The sequence below is a fragment of the Pezoporus flaviventris genome, unplaced genomic scaffold (genome assembly GCF_033815535.1).
Source record: "Pezoporus flaviventris isolate CSIRO_AGI_PZ_B2104156 unplaced genomic scaffold, CSIRO_AGI_Pfla_v1 ptg000002l, whole genome shotgun sequence".
Lineage (NCBI taxonomy): Eukaryota > Metazoa > Chordata > Aves > Psittaciformes > Psittacidae > Pezoporus > Pezoporus flaviventris.
The window spans coordinates 75,163,490-75,179,380 of NW_026892550.1; the positions used below are offsets into that span (position 1 = coordinate 75,163,490).

General features: G+C 41.0%; 1 protein-coding gene across 5 annotated transcripts in view; it reads right to left on the reverse strand.

Annotated features, from left to right (window-relative positions):
• ANKRD17 (ankyrin repeat domain 17) overlaps window positions 1-15,891 on the reverse strand; it is an 87,750-nt gene that overhangs the window by 39,937 nt on the left and 31,922 nt on the right. For all 5 annotated transcript variants that reach the window (XM_061463274.1, XM_061463264.1, XM_061463246.1 and 2 more), the window contains exons 2-7: window positions 7,731-7,884; window positions 6,988-7,144; window positions 4,755-4,902; window positions 3,896-4,043; window positions 2,566-2,799; window positions 515-609 (exon numbers count right to left, since the gene is read on the reverse strand). In XM_061463274.1, coding sequence (XP_061319258.1) covers window positions 515-609; window positions 2,566-2,799; window positions 3,896-4,043; window positions 4,755-4,902; window positions 6,988-7,144; window positions 7,731-7,884 — 936 coding nt within the window. The remainder of the gene's footprint in view (window positions 1-514; window positions 610-2,565; window positions 2,800-3,895; window positions 4,044-4,754; window positions 4,903-6,987; window positions 7,145-7,730; window positions 7,885-15,891) is intronic.

The window sequence follows — 15,891 nt, forward strand, 5'->3', positions numbered from 1 at the left end:
GTCTATCTCCAACCCATTAATTTCTCTTAACTAGGGTCACAAAATATGTCTGTTTTAAACCAGGCCTCTGTGATTATCAGAAGGGCAAAAAGCAAAGAGCAAGTGACATATAACACCACAAGGAAGCTACAGAAGCTGCTTTGGGACAATGAGCACTGAGTTATGCCACTTGAAGGAAAGAATTAAGTGTCCTGGCCATCCAGAAACTACTCAAAGTGTGGGTTAGCAGAGCTCTCCTGCTAATGCTCACATGCTACTAAGTTTTAGCCAATGTCCCTGAAGGATTCAACTACTTTGTCAGCTACCAGAGGAACAAGTTAAATTTTGCTATTAGAGGAATTATACTTTTTGAACCACATTATCCCCGCTCCCCAAATTTCTTCTGCAAAAGGGCCAAACATCAAAAGAACCTAAACATTACATAGTTAGGTTCTGAACCAAAAGGAATCACTGTGTCCATCCTTCAGGAAGAGAGAGTACGTACACCTCACTGCCCAAGCCATCCATCTCTTACCATGCAAGCCTCCATGAGAGCAGTATGCATTTCATCTGTCTTGTGTTCCTGGTCTGCACCAGCTTCCAGCAGAAATCTCACCATTTCTAGATGGCCTGCGTGGTGAAAATATTTAACAGGCATAAACCACTTTAGAAAGCACATTCTGTCAGTCACAAAAAGGTTCTAACAGATGACAGACAGTAATAGAAGGCCATGTTTCAATGTAAAACCAAAATTCTATGGAACACTCTTGAAAGGCATGTTCATATCTACGCATCCAATGCACACAGAAGCTTAACAGCACAGTTAAGCTGTTATATAAACACAATCCAATTCACAGGAGTTTCTTAAAGAATGTCTGCACTACATGCTTTCCTTGAGGTGACATTACAACTCAGTAGTATGCACTTCAGAAGCTTTACCAGGGTGATTTAATTTGTACAAAGATACTGGCATTTTTTTCATCTACAGAATGTTTTTTTGTTGGGGGTGGGGTTTCCCCTCTTCTTTCTTGACATTAAAGATTTAAGATTAGCATTTTTAAACACAATATTGTAATGAAGCTCAGAGTTCACATCAACCCTCAAACCATAAAACATACTTGAGCAGATGGACCTTCACACTTCCAAGAATACTCTTGGAAATTCAACTGTCTGTAAGCATCTTCTATCTCAGAACACCTAACAGATTTTTTTAAAGTATTTGCTATCAACCATTCCATTAATTCATAGCTCCTGTTCAGCAAGTCCTGTATGTGTGCCAAGTCCAGCCAACTTTGCTACACTGTCATGACCAACACAATACATGAGCATATAAAACCAAGTCAAAGGAAAAAAACTGCTGTTACATAACTCAACATGACCATGGCTAAAGATTAAAACTAGAACTGTATCTAGCGACACAATGAACAGCAGACAGTGCCCAATATGAGGCTACACTACCTTTCCACCCTTGCCCCTTTATCTAGAAGTTAGCATCCTTTCTGGTCCCAAGTATAACATGTCATTCTACTACAGAAAGCAAGCAACATCAGAAAATTAAGAGCTTTTTATGCCCTACACTCGAGATCTGGAGCAACACAGAAATGCACAAAAGGCAGGCAAATTGTATATAGATAAGGTGAAAGGCAAAAGCCCGAGTATCTTTCCTTCTGTCCCACGTATCACAGTGAACAACTGACTAAGCACAGACTTATGAATTTTTTATCTCTGCTTTCCAACCTCACTTCAAGATTCAGAGCCCAAGCACATTTTCTCAGTGAGAGAATATTCTGGGGCCCCACTCCTCTCTTTCATAATACAGCCTTTGCTCTAACAGTCAGCACCAAAGAAAATTACCATGGCTTATGAGGGCCTTCAGCAACAGCAAACCAAGGAATTTATCAAGGCAGATAAAAGAAACATAAATAAAAAGCTTCTACTGCAATGCCAAAGAAGTACCCTGGTACTAACATCAACTAGTCAATGACGCCAAGACCCATTCTAATAGGTCTACTAAAACACATCCTAAGTGACTGTAACAGCAACTGTTCAGCTGTGTGAACATATTTAGCCTCTTAAACATCTTCATCACCTTGGTTGGGTGATGCAAAATTGCTGCCTAATACTCAAATAAGACAGGCCTGTTGCCTAAACACTGACACCTAAAAGCCAAGATGGTAGATTCTGCATGTTTTCTAAGAGATAAGGCCTTGAAAATTAAATTTCTAGATCTAAGCAGAGATACCTTCTATAACGAAGCTGTAATAATGAAGTTTACCATGCTTACTATATGATAAAGGGCATCAGTTCCTCATCTCCCAGTACATTTAATAGAGAATCTTTGAAAACATCACAGCAACTCAGGGAAGAGGTCTATAATCTTGATACTTACACTGCTCACACCGATCATTATTTACATATAGCATAAATATGCTATGTGGTATAACAATCAGAACTCACAGCTTTTGAATTAATTTCATCCTAGACAGCAAGGCTGCAGAAATACATGTTTAAGAAGACTTTTCACATCCACCACACTCTTCCATACTTGTTACACCCTGGTAACAAGCATGGTATTTGGTACTATACCTTTGTAGCAAGCCAGCGTAAGTGCACTCTCCTTGAATTCATTGGAATGAGTATTTATTCCTGCTCCATTTTCCAGCAGCACTCTGGCCACTTCCACATGGCCAGCACTTCCTGCTTCCATGAGAGGAGTGTGACCATTCTCATTATGGTCCTCAATACTGGCACCAGATTCTAGCAGTACTTTCACAACATCAACGTAGCCTCCAGCACAGGCATATGTAAGAGCTGTATTGCCTAAAGCCAGAAGAGAAAAAGGGTTGAAAACAGGATGATAGCATTTCTACACTGGGATCTTCAACTTCTGCTCCATTCCATCCCTTTTACCTGGCTACCTTACGAAACAAGCTTTTTTTTTTTTTCCAGGCTACAGGTCAAGAACCATGGGGGCAAGTGGGTAAAACAAAAATAGCTCAGTGCTGGCAGACTGAAGACTACCATGTGCCTGGTGAACCTTTTGAAGCACTTTTCCCACTTCCACCTCAACTAGTGTCAGCCTCTGTTACAAAAAAAAAAAAACCAAAACTAACATCCCTTGTACTGTTAATCAGCAGGAACATACTATGCTGTAAAATGAAAGCTCAAAACAAGGAGCAGAAAGAACTGCTTTTATATGTCTTAAACACCTCTAAAGGGCTGGTTTGAAAATGTCCACAGTCTTTACATAGAGATGAAAACAACTTCCTTGGAAAAACTACAAAAACTTGTTATCTGAACAGAACAAAGACTTTGCCTTTACGGAAGATACCTTGAAAAAATGTTACGGATCAAAGCAGCGTTACTACTCAGAACTACTACACTGAAAAGAAAAAAGTAATTAAAAAATAAGGTATCTTCTGGTATCTCAACTCTTTCCTCATTCGGGGTGAGTATTTCCTTTGTCAATGACTGCTGACTACGCACAGCCTCTCCACTTTAAGGATACACAAACTAAGAAAATCTCCCAATTTGGTCACTTCAACACAAATGCCTACCCAACTGCAACAGGGAAAGGGGGGCACTTATGTTGACTATTTTCCCTTGGTTTCCTAGGCCTGACACAAACCAGCTTTCTATGCACTCACAAACTTCCCAGACTGTGCCTAAGATACCACGTGACAACCCATCTTATGCACGCAAACTAACTGACCTTATCCACCTTCTTATGTCTGCATCCAACTATTATTATATAGTTACATTTAAAGAAAGAGAAGCTAAACAGTGAAACCACAAAGCAGCATTCTGTGTTTCCTGGCTGAGAGCCATTCCTCCTAAATTTCCATACAGTGTTTCCTGCACATGCAATTCTCAGTTTTCCAGCCATTTTCAATAAGCCCTACCACACTTCCTTTACCTGTTGATGACTGTGCATTCACATCAGCACCATGAGCTAGCAGCAACTTGACAATTTTGACATGTCCACCATTAGCAGCAGCCATGAGAGGTGTGATGTCTCCTTTAATACCACGGTCCTCAACATTAGCATGCATTGCCAGAAGAACCTGCCAATAAAACTGTGGTCAACAACACCAGCAAGTGACAAACCAACATGTCAGGATGGCTGAAACACCACATGAAAGCCCCAACCCTTCACCAACAGTTTTGTCTTAGAAGCACTTAAAGAAAGTAAGCACAAGAGAATGTATTAGCGACATTCAGTGTACATGGAAGCCTTCACTTGCCAGTTAGCTGACATTTCCCACTACCGTAACATGGCAGTGGACATGGACCTGCTTGAGAGGGTCCAGAGGAGGACAGAAAGACGCTGTAAAGGCTGGAGCACCTCTGCTATGGAGACAGGCTGAGAGAGCTGGGCTCGTTCAGCCTGAAGAGGAAGCTCTAGGGAGACCTTAGAGCAGCTTCCAGTGCCTAAAGGGGCTACAAGAAACCTGGAGAGGGGCTTTGGGAAAGGACCTGTAGGAAGAGGAGAAGGGGGAATGGCTTTAAACAGACAAAGGGGAGACTGAGATTAGACATAAGGGAAACATTTGTGAGGGTGGTGAGGCCTGGCACAGGTTGCCCAGAGAACCTGGTCTAGTGGAAGGTGTCCTTGCCCATGGCAGAGAGTTGGAACTGAATGAGGTCACTTCCAATCCAAAACACTCTGTGATTCTATGATTAACATTGCCTTCCAGGTGCATAAGAATGATACACATGAACTCACACTTGGTTTTGTACAATACACACACACTAAAACCAGTGAAGAAACCAACCTGTGCAAGCTCATAATACCCTGCTGAGCAGGCCAAGCAAAGGAGGCTTTCCCCTTCTTCTGTGTGCTCATTCACACTCCTTCCTTCAATCAGCAACTTCCGCACAGCATTTACATCTCCTTCTGAACAAGCCTCTGCCAAGCTGCGGCTAGTAAGACAGAACACACGTCCATGAAAGTGGACTACACGTGAAATGCTTCATCTATGTGCAGTCCAGGTTGACATAAGCATGCAATCAAAGAGGAAAACAATCTAAATGCCCACAGCTAATTGAGGAGGTGCTGTTTTTACACTTGAGGCTCTCCACATAACTTCTCTGAAAGCTGGGTAATGTGTACACGCAATTCCTCCCACTATTATTTTCTAACAGAAGTTTACAGGAGAAACACCTGCAGGATGGCCATTTAGGTTACTAAATTTTGCATCACATACAACTGAAGAAAACATGTTGCGAGAAGACAACTGTGGACCTGATCTACTGTACCAGTTTGAAAACACAGGGTTTGTCCCATTCACTTTCTGAAGTAAGGTTCAAAGTAGAACTGGTTATATCACAGGAAGTACTCATGAGTTGTATCCATATTCTCTTTTACCACAGGATCAGAGGACAAGAAAATTGCCTTTCCATCTTAACAGCCCTCTAACTTTTGTTCAGCACTGTTAATTCAATTAAGACACATAACCTCTGTGACTCTTCTCCTATATCAAAATTAACCAGTTGTCCTGTGCTGAAACAAACACCAGAATTCTGTTACCTGATACCACCTGATGTTTCATTTGTGGCCGTAACTCAGTTAAGCAGAAAAGCATAAAATTCTTCCGGTTTGGTAAGCCTCAAGTCAGAGTACTTGTGCTTCTCATGTCCCAAGTTCTTCACTTCTATCATTCCTACTCTTTTTGAGTCAAAAAAGGAACTACTGGAAGCATATCTTCAATCCCATCAATTCTGTCTTCTGTCTACGCTGCCTTCATTACAAAATAGTTACTGCCTTGTGCAAGTAAAAACTTAACTCTGACATATTTCCCCATTGTGCTACAAATAACTGGATAAATAATAATAAATCCGTGACTACTGGCCTCACCAAATCACTGCCCATTCATTTCTCCTCCATTTAGGAAGTCCCACCAACACAGAACTAAGGAAATGGTAAAATAAGGTAGCTGACAAACTTTTGCAAATCATCTAACTCAACATGCATATGAGCAATTCTTCAAATACTCAAGATGTAAAAGCTGGTATTTATGTAGCAAGGACTTATACATGTATGTTGCACTCAGGACTCCTATTTAACTTGTGCCACAAGACACAATCTTAATATATGGAGAATTATTTCTCAAATATATCTGTTCACTGCATTTCACACATCTATTTTTATTTCTCAGATCCTCTGTCTTGGTAAGAACTGTGGCCACAGACACCATTCCTTAAGAAAAAAAAAAGAGGAAGCTGGGGGCAGGAAAAGAGACACACAGAATAAATAGTTGCAGGCATAACCCCAAAATACTCTGGTCTTTTTAAGTCCTGATCAACACACCAAGAAATGCTTCCTTGACATTACTCAGTACACAAGGAACAAACTGCCAACTAGCACAGCAGACCTCAGCTGTTCCCACTAACACTCTGCTTCTGTTGTATTGAAGCTTAATTAGTCTAGAAGGAAACCTTCATTTCCTTTCCCTCATAAAGATCTCAATAAGGCAAAAAAACCCACAACTTATGCCAGGAAGTCCAGTCAAAAAGCTGGGATTTTCTGGCCAAAACTCTGTCCAAGGTCCTACACAGCATAACAAAGCTGCTGACCACCATGAAGCTCCAAGGCCATCAAAGTGCCTTCCTTAATTTAAAAGGCACTCTCTAAAACAACAGATGAGGGCGGTTTGGTCCCAAAGGTTTTAATATCATGCTATTGCTGAATGACCCATTGAGGGATTTTTTGGGTACAGTTTTAAGGCCCATACTATGTAAGAGCTTAGAAATTCTGTTTCTGTAGTTGGTCAAATGAAAGTTACTTGGCACATAATTTCAGAATTCTAAGTGTATTAATTGTGCCCCTCCTCACTGCAAGACCTGATAGTCCAGGAAAATGTAACAGGAGATCCACAAGTGGTAACCTGACGTCAGTTCCACTTGAGTAAGAGTTTCACCATCCTGGAATCAGAAGTGATAGAAGAAAAACTGCTACTAAAAGTAGCAAAGTACTGAAAACAACTCCCAGTGTGTAAGGTGACTTACTTGTCCGTCTGCCCTGCATTTGCTGTGCTTTCTGCTCTCATCCGGGTAAGTGCAGCAGCAGCTTCATCCAACGCGCAACTGACCGAAGAAGTCAGTCTGCGAAGCACCTCAGGATCTGCAAATGCTTTACCATCAGCTGTGGACAGCTTACCTATTCCTTTCGTTCCAAGTTACAACACATCAGGAGGCATGCCAGAAAAAGACAGAACAGAGAATTTGAAATTGAACCTGTAAGATCTGCTTGCAGAAACATTCCAAGCATCATGAACTACAGCTCCCAAACAGAAGGGATTAACTGTTTACAATGCGACTTTAAAAGCTACACTGTGATGAGCATGAATGAAACCCTCCAGGCCACAGATACAATTCTTGACAAGTACTTTATGTAAGTGAATAGTAAAGCTTTTCATCCAGTAATTAATACAAAACAAAGTCTTACTGAGCAATTTGGGTTTTTATATAGGGCCACAAGCCCCAGTCAGGTGTCAGTTTTCACTCAGGATTTTAGAAATCTAGCATTGGAGGAATCCTAGCAGGAGCAGGAAACCCTAATTTTCCAAAATCTGAAATGTTGTAATGAACTTCTTCCTCTTCAAAAACTTGTACAACCGTGACAAGTTCACACCTCCTTACATTCTGTATTTGCATCACGCTCATGCAGACCCAACTCATGCAAGCAGTTCCAGTAGGGTCTCATGTGTAAGGGCTTTGGGGTTAAACTTGCATGGGGCACGAGTATTTACCTGCAGCTTCAAGTAAAGCTTCTAATCTTGCCTGGGTTTCTGGATCTACTGTTCTCAGGTCAGCACCATCAGCAGTACTTGACAAAAGGAGTTTAGAAGCTGTTTCCAGCATGGGGTTTTCGAGATCATCCTGATCCAAGATAAATGATTCCACCTGAAAAATAACAGATCTGGTTCAAGAATGGTATGCTTGAACAAAATATACTTGAAATAGAAAAACCACAGAGTTTTATTTGTCACTTAAGCATTTGCTTTTCAAATACTTTGTTAGCCAAACTATCCTCAGTTGACTCCAAAGGGTATTTCAAAGGAAGCAACAAGATTTTCCAAAAATCACATCCAAGAATGTGCCTTTTGTCATCTATCTGCTCTGACTAGAAGCCACTAGAGATAGCCTTCACATCTCCACACTGCACTTTACAGTTTTCAAGTCCAACTTAACACAACAAGGGAAAAGTGGAAGAAAAGGTTGCACTTCAGAAGGCCTAAAGGTGGTAGCTGCCGTGAGTTTCATGCAAGCTATTGGTTTGGTGGGGTTCTTTTCCTCCTCAAAGCATGAGATACATACAACAGGGACAGAACTAATCTATTTCACACAACCCAGTCATTTTTGGAAGAAGTAACCTACCCTCAAATGGCATTAAGCTCTACTAGCACACAAAAGCCAGAAAAACAAAGTCATCATTATTTTCGTGTCAACTGGTCTGACTTGCAGACAAATTCTCTCAGCTATCTCACTCTTTCAAGTCTGATGTCTCCCAATCCAGTATTTAAAAAACACAGAAAGACCAGCAATATGTTCCAGATCTAATAATCTCACAACAGCTTCACAGAATATTCCCAATAAAAGATTTAAAATATTACCTACAGAATATGGAACCCATTATACCTGACTTTTTCAGAAAACAGATGCTGAATGGTCTAAGTTCTTCTCAGGATCCTGTTTTTCTGTATTCTCCATTTGTTTTGGTTGGGAAACAAATGGAGATTAAGTAAGTGATCAATGTATTAGAAGAGAAAAAAAGCCCCTAACATCTATCTGTGTTTTACTGTGTGTAAAAGACTGAGTCAAGTAGTTTAAAGTAGACACTCCTCTCAGAGATCCATGAACAAACCCCTAAGCCTTTGTATTAGCCATCAAGCCATTTATTAGATTATAAAGACAAAGTCTAAACATCCCCCTACAAAGCTCAACAGCCTCAAAACTCCACACCTTCAAAATCAAAGGCAAAAGCCAATCCCACCCCCCCCCCCCCCAAAAAAAAAAAAAAAAAAAAAATCAATCTAAAGGCAAGGCTGCTAGATAAACCAAATCCATGTGCCCAGCCACCCCTACAACATAACCATTCAATCATCTTTGGATAAATGCAGCTACTGTCCAAAGTACAGCAGTGATCTACTTCCATGTGGAACACAGTTCACCAAGATAGAAATATAATTTCTTTTCTTCATGTGTGTCTCTGAAGTTTAAAAGCCATCTCATGAGCATCACAACTTCAGATTCCTGCTAATAATGGCACTGATCTAAGCAGGCAGATACACTGAAAGAGTGACTAATCCATCCAGGGACTGACATCCTTCTATCTGTTTTCCAGTCAGAAGTTAAAAGCTCACCAACAACTTCTGCTGTCTGCCTCCAGCTCAACACTTACTAAGATACAGTACTAGTGCATAGCCCGAACTTAAACACCTTGGTCCTTTAGGAAAGCAGGCTGAGAACGCCCAAAATTACTTCAATTTATCATTTCAAAGATACCATTGAGAAAAAGCATCCCATCAGACAGCTGTTAACAATACACAAGTACACCCCTCAAAGGTATCTCTGAAGCCTCCTTCCACTCCTCTGCAACCTCTTTGCACTCCTTCACACCCAGGAACACAGCAGGCTGAAGAGGAGTTCTGACTTGGGATGAAAGTAGTTCTGACTTCAACAACGGGACAGTCACAGAATCATGGAATGGTTTGGGCTGGAAGAGACCTTCAAGCTCATTCAGTTCCTACCCCCTGCCATGGGCAGGGACACCTTCCCCTAGACCAGGCTGCTCAAAGTGCCATCCAACCTGGCCTTCAACACTGCCAGGGACGGGGCAGTCCTGCAGTACTGCATATTGCTCCTCAGCACTCCTTTTTGCAAGGGATACTCTCACTGGCTGCAGCTTCCCAGTCTGGCACACTAGTAAAGGCAACTTCACTTCTCAGGTGGAGGAACGCTGCTGCATTCATCCGTTTTAGGCTGGTTTTGGCTCATCTGAGGACTTGCCATTTGTCTTGTTCAAAAGGACTAAGCCTGCTGCAGCAAGCAGCAGGCATCAGGAGCCAAGCGACAGATTTCATCACTGGGAAGGCAAACTACTGAACAGTTGGAAGGATTCTTGGCTCCCCCAACCCATGCAAAATCTCTACTGCTCAAACTGAAAAAAACTCCTCTGAGCAAGATATTTAACAGCTGGTCATAGCTCTTCCTAGCACTATGAAATATTTGTTAAGGAAAAAGTCAAAATAGGAAAACATCTCTCCCTACTCACATCCTCTCCTCTCAAATTAGGTCTTTTATGCAGTTTTAAGTTTCATATGCGAAAAGTCTTCCTATTTGGCTTCCAGCTAAGAATATGAGCATAGTAAGATTTAAAAAAAAAAAAAAACAACAACTAACATCAGGAGAATGAGGAGAAAAAGCAATCCACCTACAAGCATCACAGCACCCGTGCAACCACAAGTTATAGAATCAGAGTGGTTTGGACTGGAAGGGACTTTAAAGCTCATCCAGTTCCAAGCCCCTGCCACAGGCAGGGACACCTTCTGCTAGAGCAGCTGGCTCTAAGCCCTTGTCCAACCTGGCCTTGAACACTGCCAGGGATGGGGCAGCCATAGCTTCTCTGGGCAACCTGTGCCAGGCCTCACCACCCTCACAGGGAAGATATCTAGAGAAAGCTTATCTTGCAACCAAGTTCTGAAACTTGCAGTCATTTAAACCATTTCAGAGCAACAACTCAAGAAATTAATTTATTCAGTAACAGATATTGACTATTTTATGACATTAAATATAGCTGGTTCTCATTTTCTAAGGGAGAAAAGACATCTTCAACATGTGGCTTGTAGAATTGCTCATCAAGCCTCTGGTTACACTCTTCTGTAGTTTCACAACTGCCTTTTAGCTGAAGAACTTCATTTGGTTCAACACAGCACAGAACACCACACAGGGTGATAGCAACAGACACAGTACCTAATAGTGCTGAATGAAACTATTTTGGTAGAAGCTAATTCTCAATTTCCCCTTCTCAGAAAATCCTTCCTGCTCTACAGAACTTACAAACTGAAAACAAAGCATTTCATTTACCGGGCTAAGTAAATAGACACTTCCTTTAATGGTCTTCAGATGTATTTTATTTCCTTTAACTAAAACTCCATGTAGAATAGCCCACAAATGCTCCACCTTACATATCAGAATATTTAATCTGCCTTCTCAGTCAGTATTTCTCCAATCAAACAATACTCTGACATAACTCAATTGTTCAAACAGGCTCCAACAGAATGCCTTTTACAAGATTTCTCCTCCTCTCTCATCCTGCAATAAAATCTCATGCCCAAGTTTACTTTGGTCATAATCACCTCCAGTGTATTTTATGCTTCTACAATGAAAAAAGATGCTGGGAGCACAGAATGACCAAGTTCTGAGTACTCTCAAACAGAACAGCCCACACTTTTGATGCACTGAACACAACTGTAAAGAGGTATTAAAAAAACAGCTTCAAAAAGCATGGTGTTAACAGGTATAGAAAGACAAACCTCAAGGCACTAGAAGCTTTCCAAGTAGTCTAGGGGAGGGGCTGTATCTTTTCTTTCCTAAAGAGCAGTATTTCCGCATTTTTGGTAGTGTTTTACCATCTGGTCCATGGATACACATACATCTTAAACAGCTACAAGCTGAACCACCAGGACTCATGTCTATATACACCTTAAAGAAAGCCCTGAAAGTTGTCAGTAATTTTATGTTTTGATTATCAAATACCAGATATTGAGTATACATTTTAATAAATGCGAGGTTAGAGCAGAAAACAAAGCACAGCTGAGTTACTTTGCTCTAACTGGCATAGCTTGCCACCATGTGATGCTAGATCTACTTTGGAAACATAACTCAGTTCTTGACACTAACTCAAACTTCATCCACCTCTTCCCATCAAGTCATACACATCTAAAACTGTCATCAAATAGATCCCATTGCAGACACACTGCTGTAAGCAGCATCACAGAATGGTTTGGGTCAGAAGAGACCAGTTCCAAGCCCCTGTCACAGGTAGGGTCACCCTCCACTAGACCAGGTTTCTCTAAGATCCATCCAACCTGGCCTTGAAAACTGTCAGAGATGGGGCAGCCACAACTTCTCTGGGAAACCTGGTCCAATGTCCCAGCATCCTCATAGTAAGCATCCCCCATATTCCTACAGCAGTGTCTTCCAAGCCCATACACATGCCTCCACATGGTCTCCCACAGATGCACACTAAGGTGAAACAAATTCCCAGATTCCCTCAAAAAACAAACCCAAAAACCCTCCACCACGCAAAAAGCCCTATGCATTTGGGTACTTGATACCTAACAACTCCTCTAGAGCCACACTATCAACTAAGGTATCAACCTAGACAAGTCTCTTCACTACCTAAATGCGTACCCAACACCTAAAAATATTCATTACAAGCCTAATCTTGTTCTCAGCCAAAGTCCCAAAATCACATATTGGCAATTTATAGTATATAAACTTCATATACATTAAACCATAAAAACCAGCGCTCCACATCTGACAACAGCATGATTCAATTCTGATATACTACACAACTTCACTGGTAAGAAGTTCTAAACTTGTCTGATGCTGCACAATTAAAGGACCCAAGAGCCTTTAGAAAAGGCTGTATACCATCATTTTCTTCTCCTAGGTTTCCCACCTGATTTTAAGAGCCCATTTTGCCGATTCTATTCCCTAGTCTTCCTCATAGCCTTCCCACATGCACATGGTATTGACCCACTACTGCTTTCCAGCATTTAGTCAGAAATTAGCACAGAGTAAACATTTGAGACCCCATATTCCATATAAATTATAAAAATTAACCTCATATTACTGTAACACATCCCATCTGGCAGTGTTGCATAGAGACAGAATGCACCAAACAGTTCTTGAATTGCATGGTACACTTAGGCACAGTGTCATCAACTCAGCCTAAACACTAGTTATGAAAAACCTGAACGACATCCATGGCCAAACATTCCTTCCTGGAAGCAATGCAAGTTCCTAGCTCCGTTTTAGCCTTTGTTGATAATAAAAAAACAGACAATATATTTCTCTTTCTTGAAGCCTTACATGAAGGCATGCTCATAAAAAGCAGTAAGTAATTCTTAAGGTACCAAGGGAACAGTGAAATGCAGATTGGACATCCACCAGGTAGGCTGCAAACAACAGACCTTGAAGGGTGTGGAAAAGCAAGGTGGATTCATTAACATAATAGGATGAAACCTTTTTAAGCCACAGTGTTTTTAAGCTCTGAAACCTCATTTGGATGACCCACACTAACCCAGACAAGCATTTTTAAGGGCCCCCAAAACACCCTTTGTGGAAAAAAATGTATTTTCTCTGCAGGTTTGTGTCTAATTCTTAGGGCTAGCCACTATTTTCCAGGCTTACAATTCAATTGTAGATTTGTTAACTCAGCTTCTGTCAGATGACTCCCATTACCTTACAGGTCATAGAGTTCCAACAATTTCATAATTTGCTAAATTTTTACCTTGACATTTGGATTTTTGGTATTTGATAGCTCAAGGGAGAACCAAAACTTACTACAAAGCTTTTCTGAAGAGCTAGCACACAAGGAACAGCTTGTGGCTGTTGCCATGTAGAAAACTTCACCACCTCAAATAGAGTTTCACCAGTCCTTTTAGTATTATTCCTTACTGAGGGACAGAAGGACTTGCTGACAATTTGCAAGCACTCCAACAGCTGATTTTTCCCAGCTGCAAAGTTTTTGGAGAGCAGCAAAAGGGTTTTAAAGACAATATAAAGTTTAACAAGGATTTTCAAGTCCATCAGGTATTGCAAAGCCACTGTCAGACCAAAACAATTACCAAAAACCATTACCAGGTCAGTTCATCAACTTTAGTCCAAGTTACCAGTTTGAGAAGTAAGGAAGCTTCAGGTTCTTCCCTTCCCTAGCTAAAAATTACTCTCATGCAGCAAGCAGCTTTAATCCCAATTTAGATAAGGAGCTACTCAGGTGAGCAGAAAAGCCTGACCCAGAGTTACGCTACCTTCCCCTTGCACTCCAGCAACTCATGTCCAAGATGACCTCAGCTTTCACTACAGATCAGTTTTAGCTCTCACACCATGAGTGGCAGACCACTAATCCTTTCTGCCCTCGTTCTTCATCTCATCAAGACAACAAGTAGGTTTTACAGCCAATGGTAATTTATTTAGTTAGAGCTGGACCTTCAGAACTTCACCTCTGGAACAGAATGTGCAGATGAGACAGGCAGGAAGGGCACAGGGCTGGCACACAGACCAACCTTTTCCAGAAGAGCCCAGACAAGCATATGAACACCCCTGCACCCTGGGATCTAGATTCCTCTCAGGGTTTTATTCTGCCCACCCTTGTATGAAAAATGGTCCCCAAGTGTTTTCTGGCTGCTGCTGAGTCTACTACGCACCTGCTGAACACTTCCTACAGCAGCAGGAATGACTGTGAAATCGTTCCAATTTATCACAAAACACTGCACAAAAAAAACACACAAAAACAAACCAAACAAAAAACCATAACCAAAGAAAACCTACCTCCACCTTTCATACAACTTGAACTTCTTAAAAATAACATTTTCCACTGCTTACTTCATGAATATGCCCTTTAAGTCTGAAACTAGCCACTTTTATACTGCACCTTGCAACTGCAACATTCAAGAGGAAATAAACCAACATTCCCATTGCAAGAGCAAAGCCCAGCCCTGACTAATAACGACTTGAGTTGTCTTTGCACAACACTGCTCCATATTTTTCATGTCTTATATGTAAACACTCAACACGCATCAAGGGATTGGGGAGGTAAGAGTGAAAAGGGATGATATATTTGGAACATGGCAAATCAGGCCGAGTAACCCAAGCACCAAGTTTTCACTTCAGCATCCAAAAGACAACCCCAAAACTCTGTAAATTAAGACGCATAATTCCATCATGTTTTTAAGAATAATGGATTATTGAAGTTTTTATATACAGCTTCCTATCCTAAGTGTCAAGAAATCATTTGGAGTGTTAGGAGACTCATTCTTCCAAAGGCACCTGATAATGTCCATGCCATATACATGTACTGCATTTCTGTTCATCTCGGTCACAGGTCAGCTAAGTATAAGGAACAGTCCAATTTTTTCAGCCCCTCACATGTCCCACACTAAATCAAGAACTTCATGCCTGCTCTTTCTTACCCTGGTACCTTTTAGCCCTCAGAATATCAACTCTTACACTCTAAAAATGCATCAATCTGTCTCAGTTGAAAGCCAGCTTACCGGAAAAAAATACTCTGACCTAAAACATCAAGACAAAGCAATCAACTCACACACACCTTGAAATAAAGCACTGGGAATAAATTTGATCTTTAACAAACTAAATTTATTAAGGTAAAGTACATGGTTCTGCCTTTTCACCTAATAGTACAGGTCTTCAGGTGACATTACCACTTAACACAGGTTCCAAGCCGTCTTAAAATGTAGATCTTTACAGGACTAATAATATTATCATATTAAAAATTCCATTCCAAACTTGACTGAAGACAAGCTTCTGGTATTGCTTCCCATTCACATGGGGACAAAACAGAACATCACAACTGCCTAATTTAGATGACAGAGCTCTAAAGGGCAAGTGATAGCTTACTGGATATTTATACAGGACACCATTTTCTTTCGCTAAAGATGAGCTTCCTGGCTGCTGAATGCTGAAGCCCAGTGAAGAAGCCTATTCTGCCTATTCCATTCCAGCCTCTCAGCTTTATGTTATTTCTTAGAATCTATTTTCTAACAGGAGCAAGCTGCATGATCCTCCCTTACCCTACCTAGCTAGTACAGCAGCACTGTTGCTGCAAACAGTCCTAACAGCAGCATTTCTCCCTCATATAGAAAATTCCTTCCCATTCTCTGG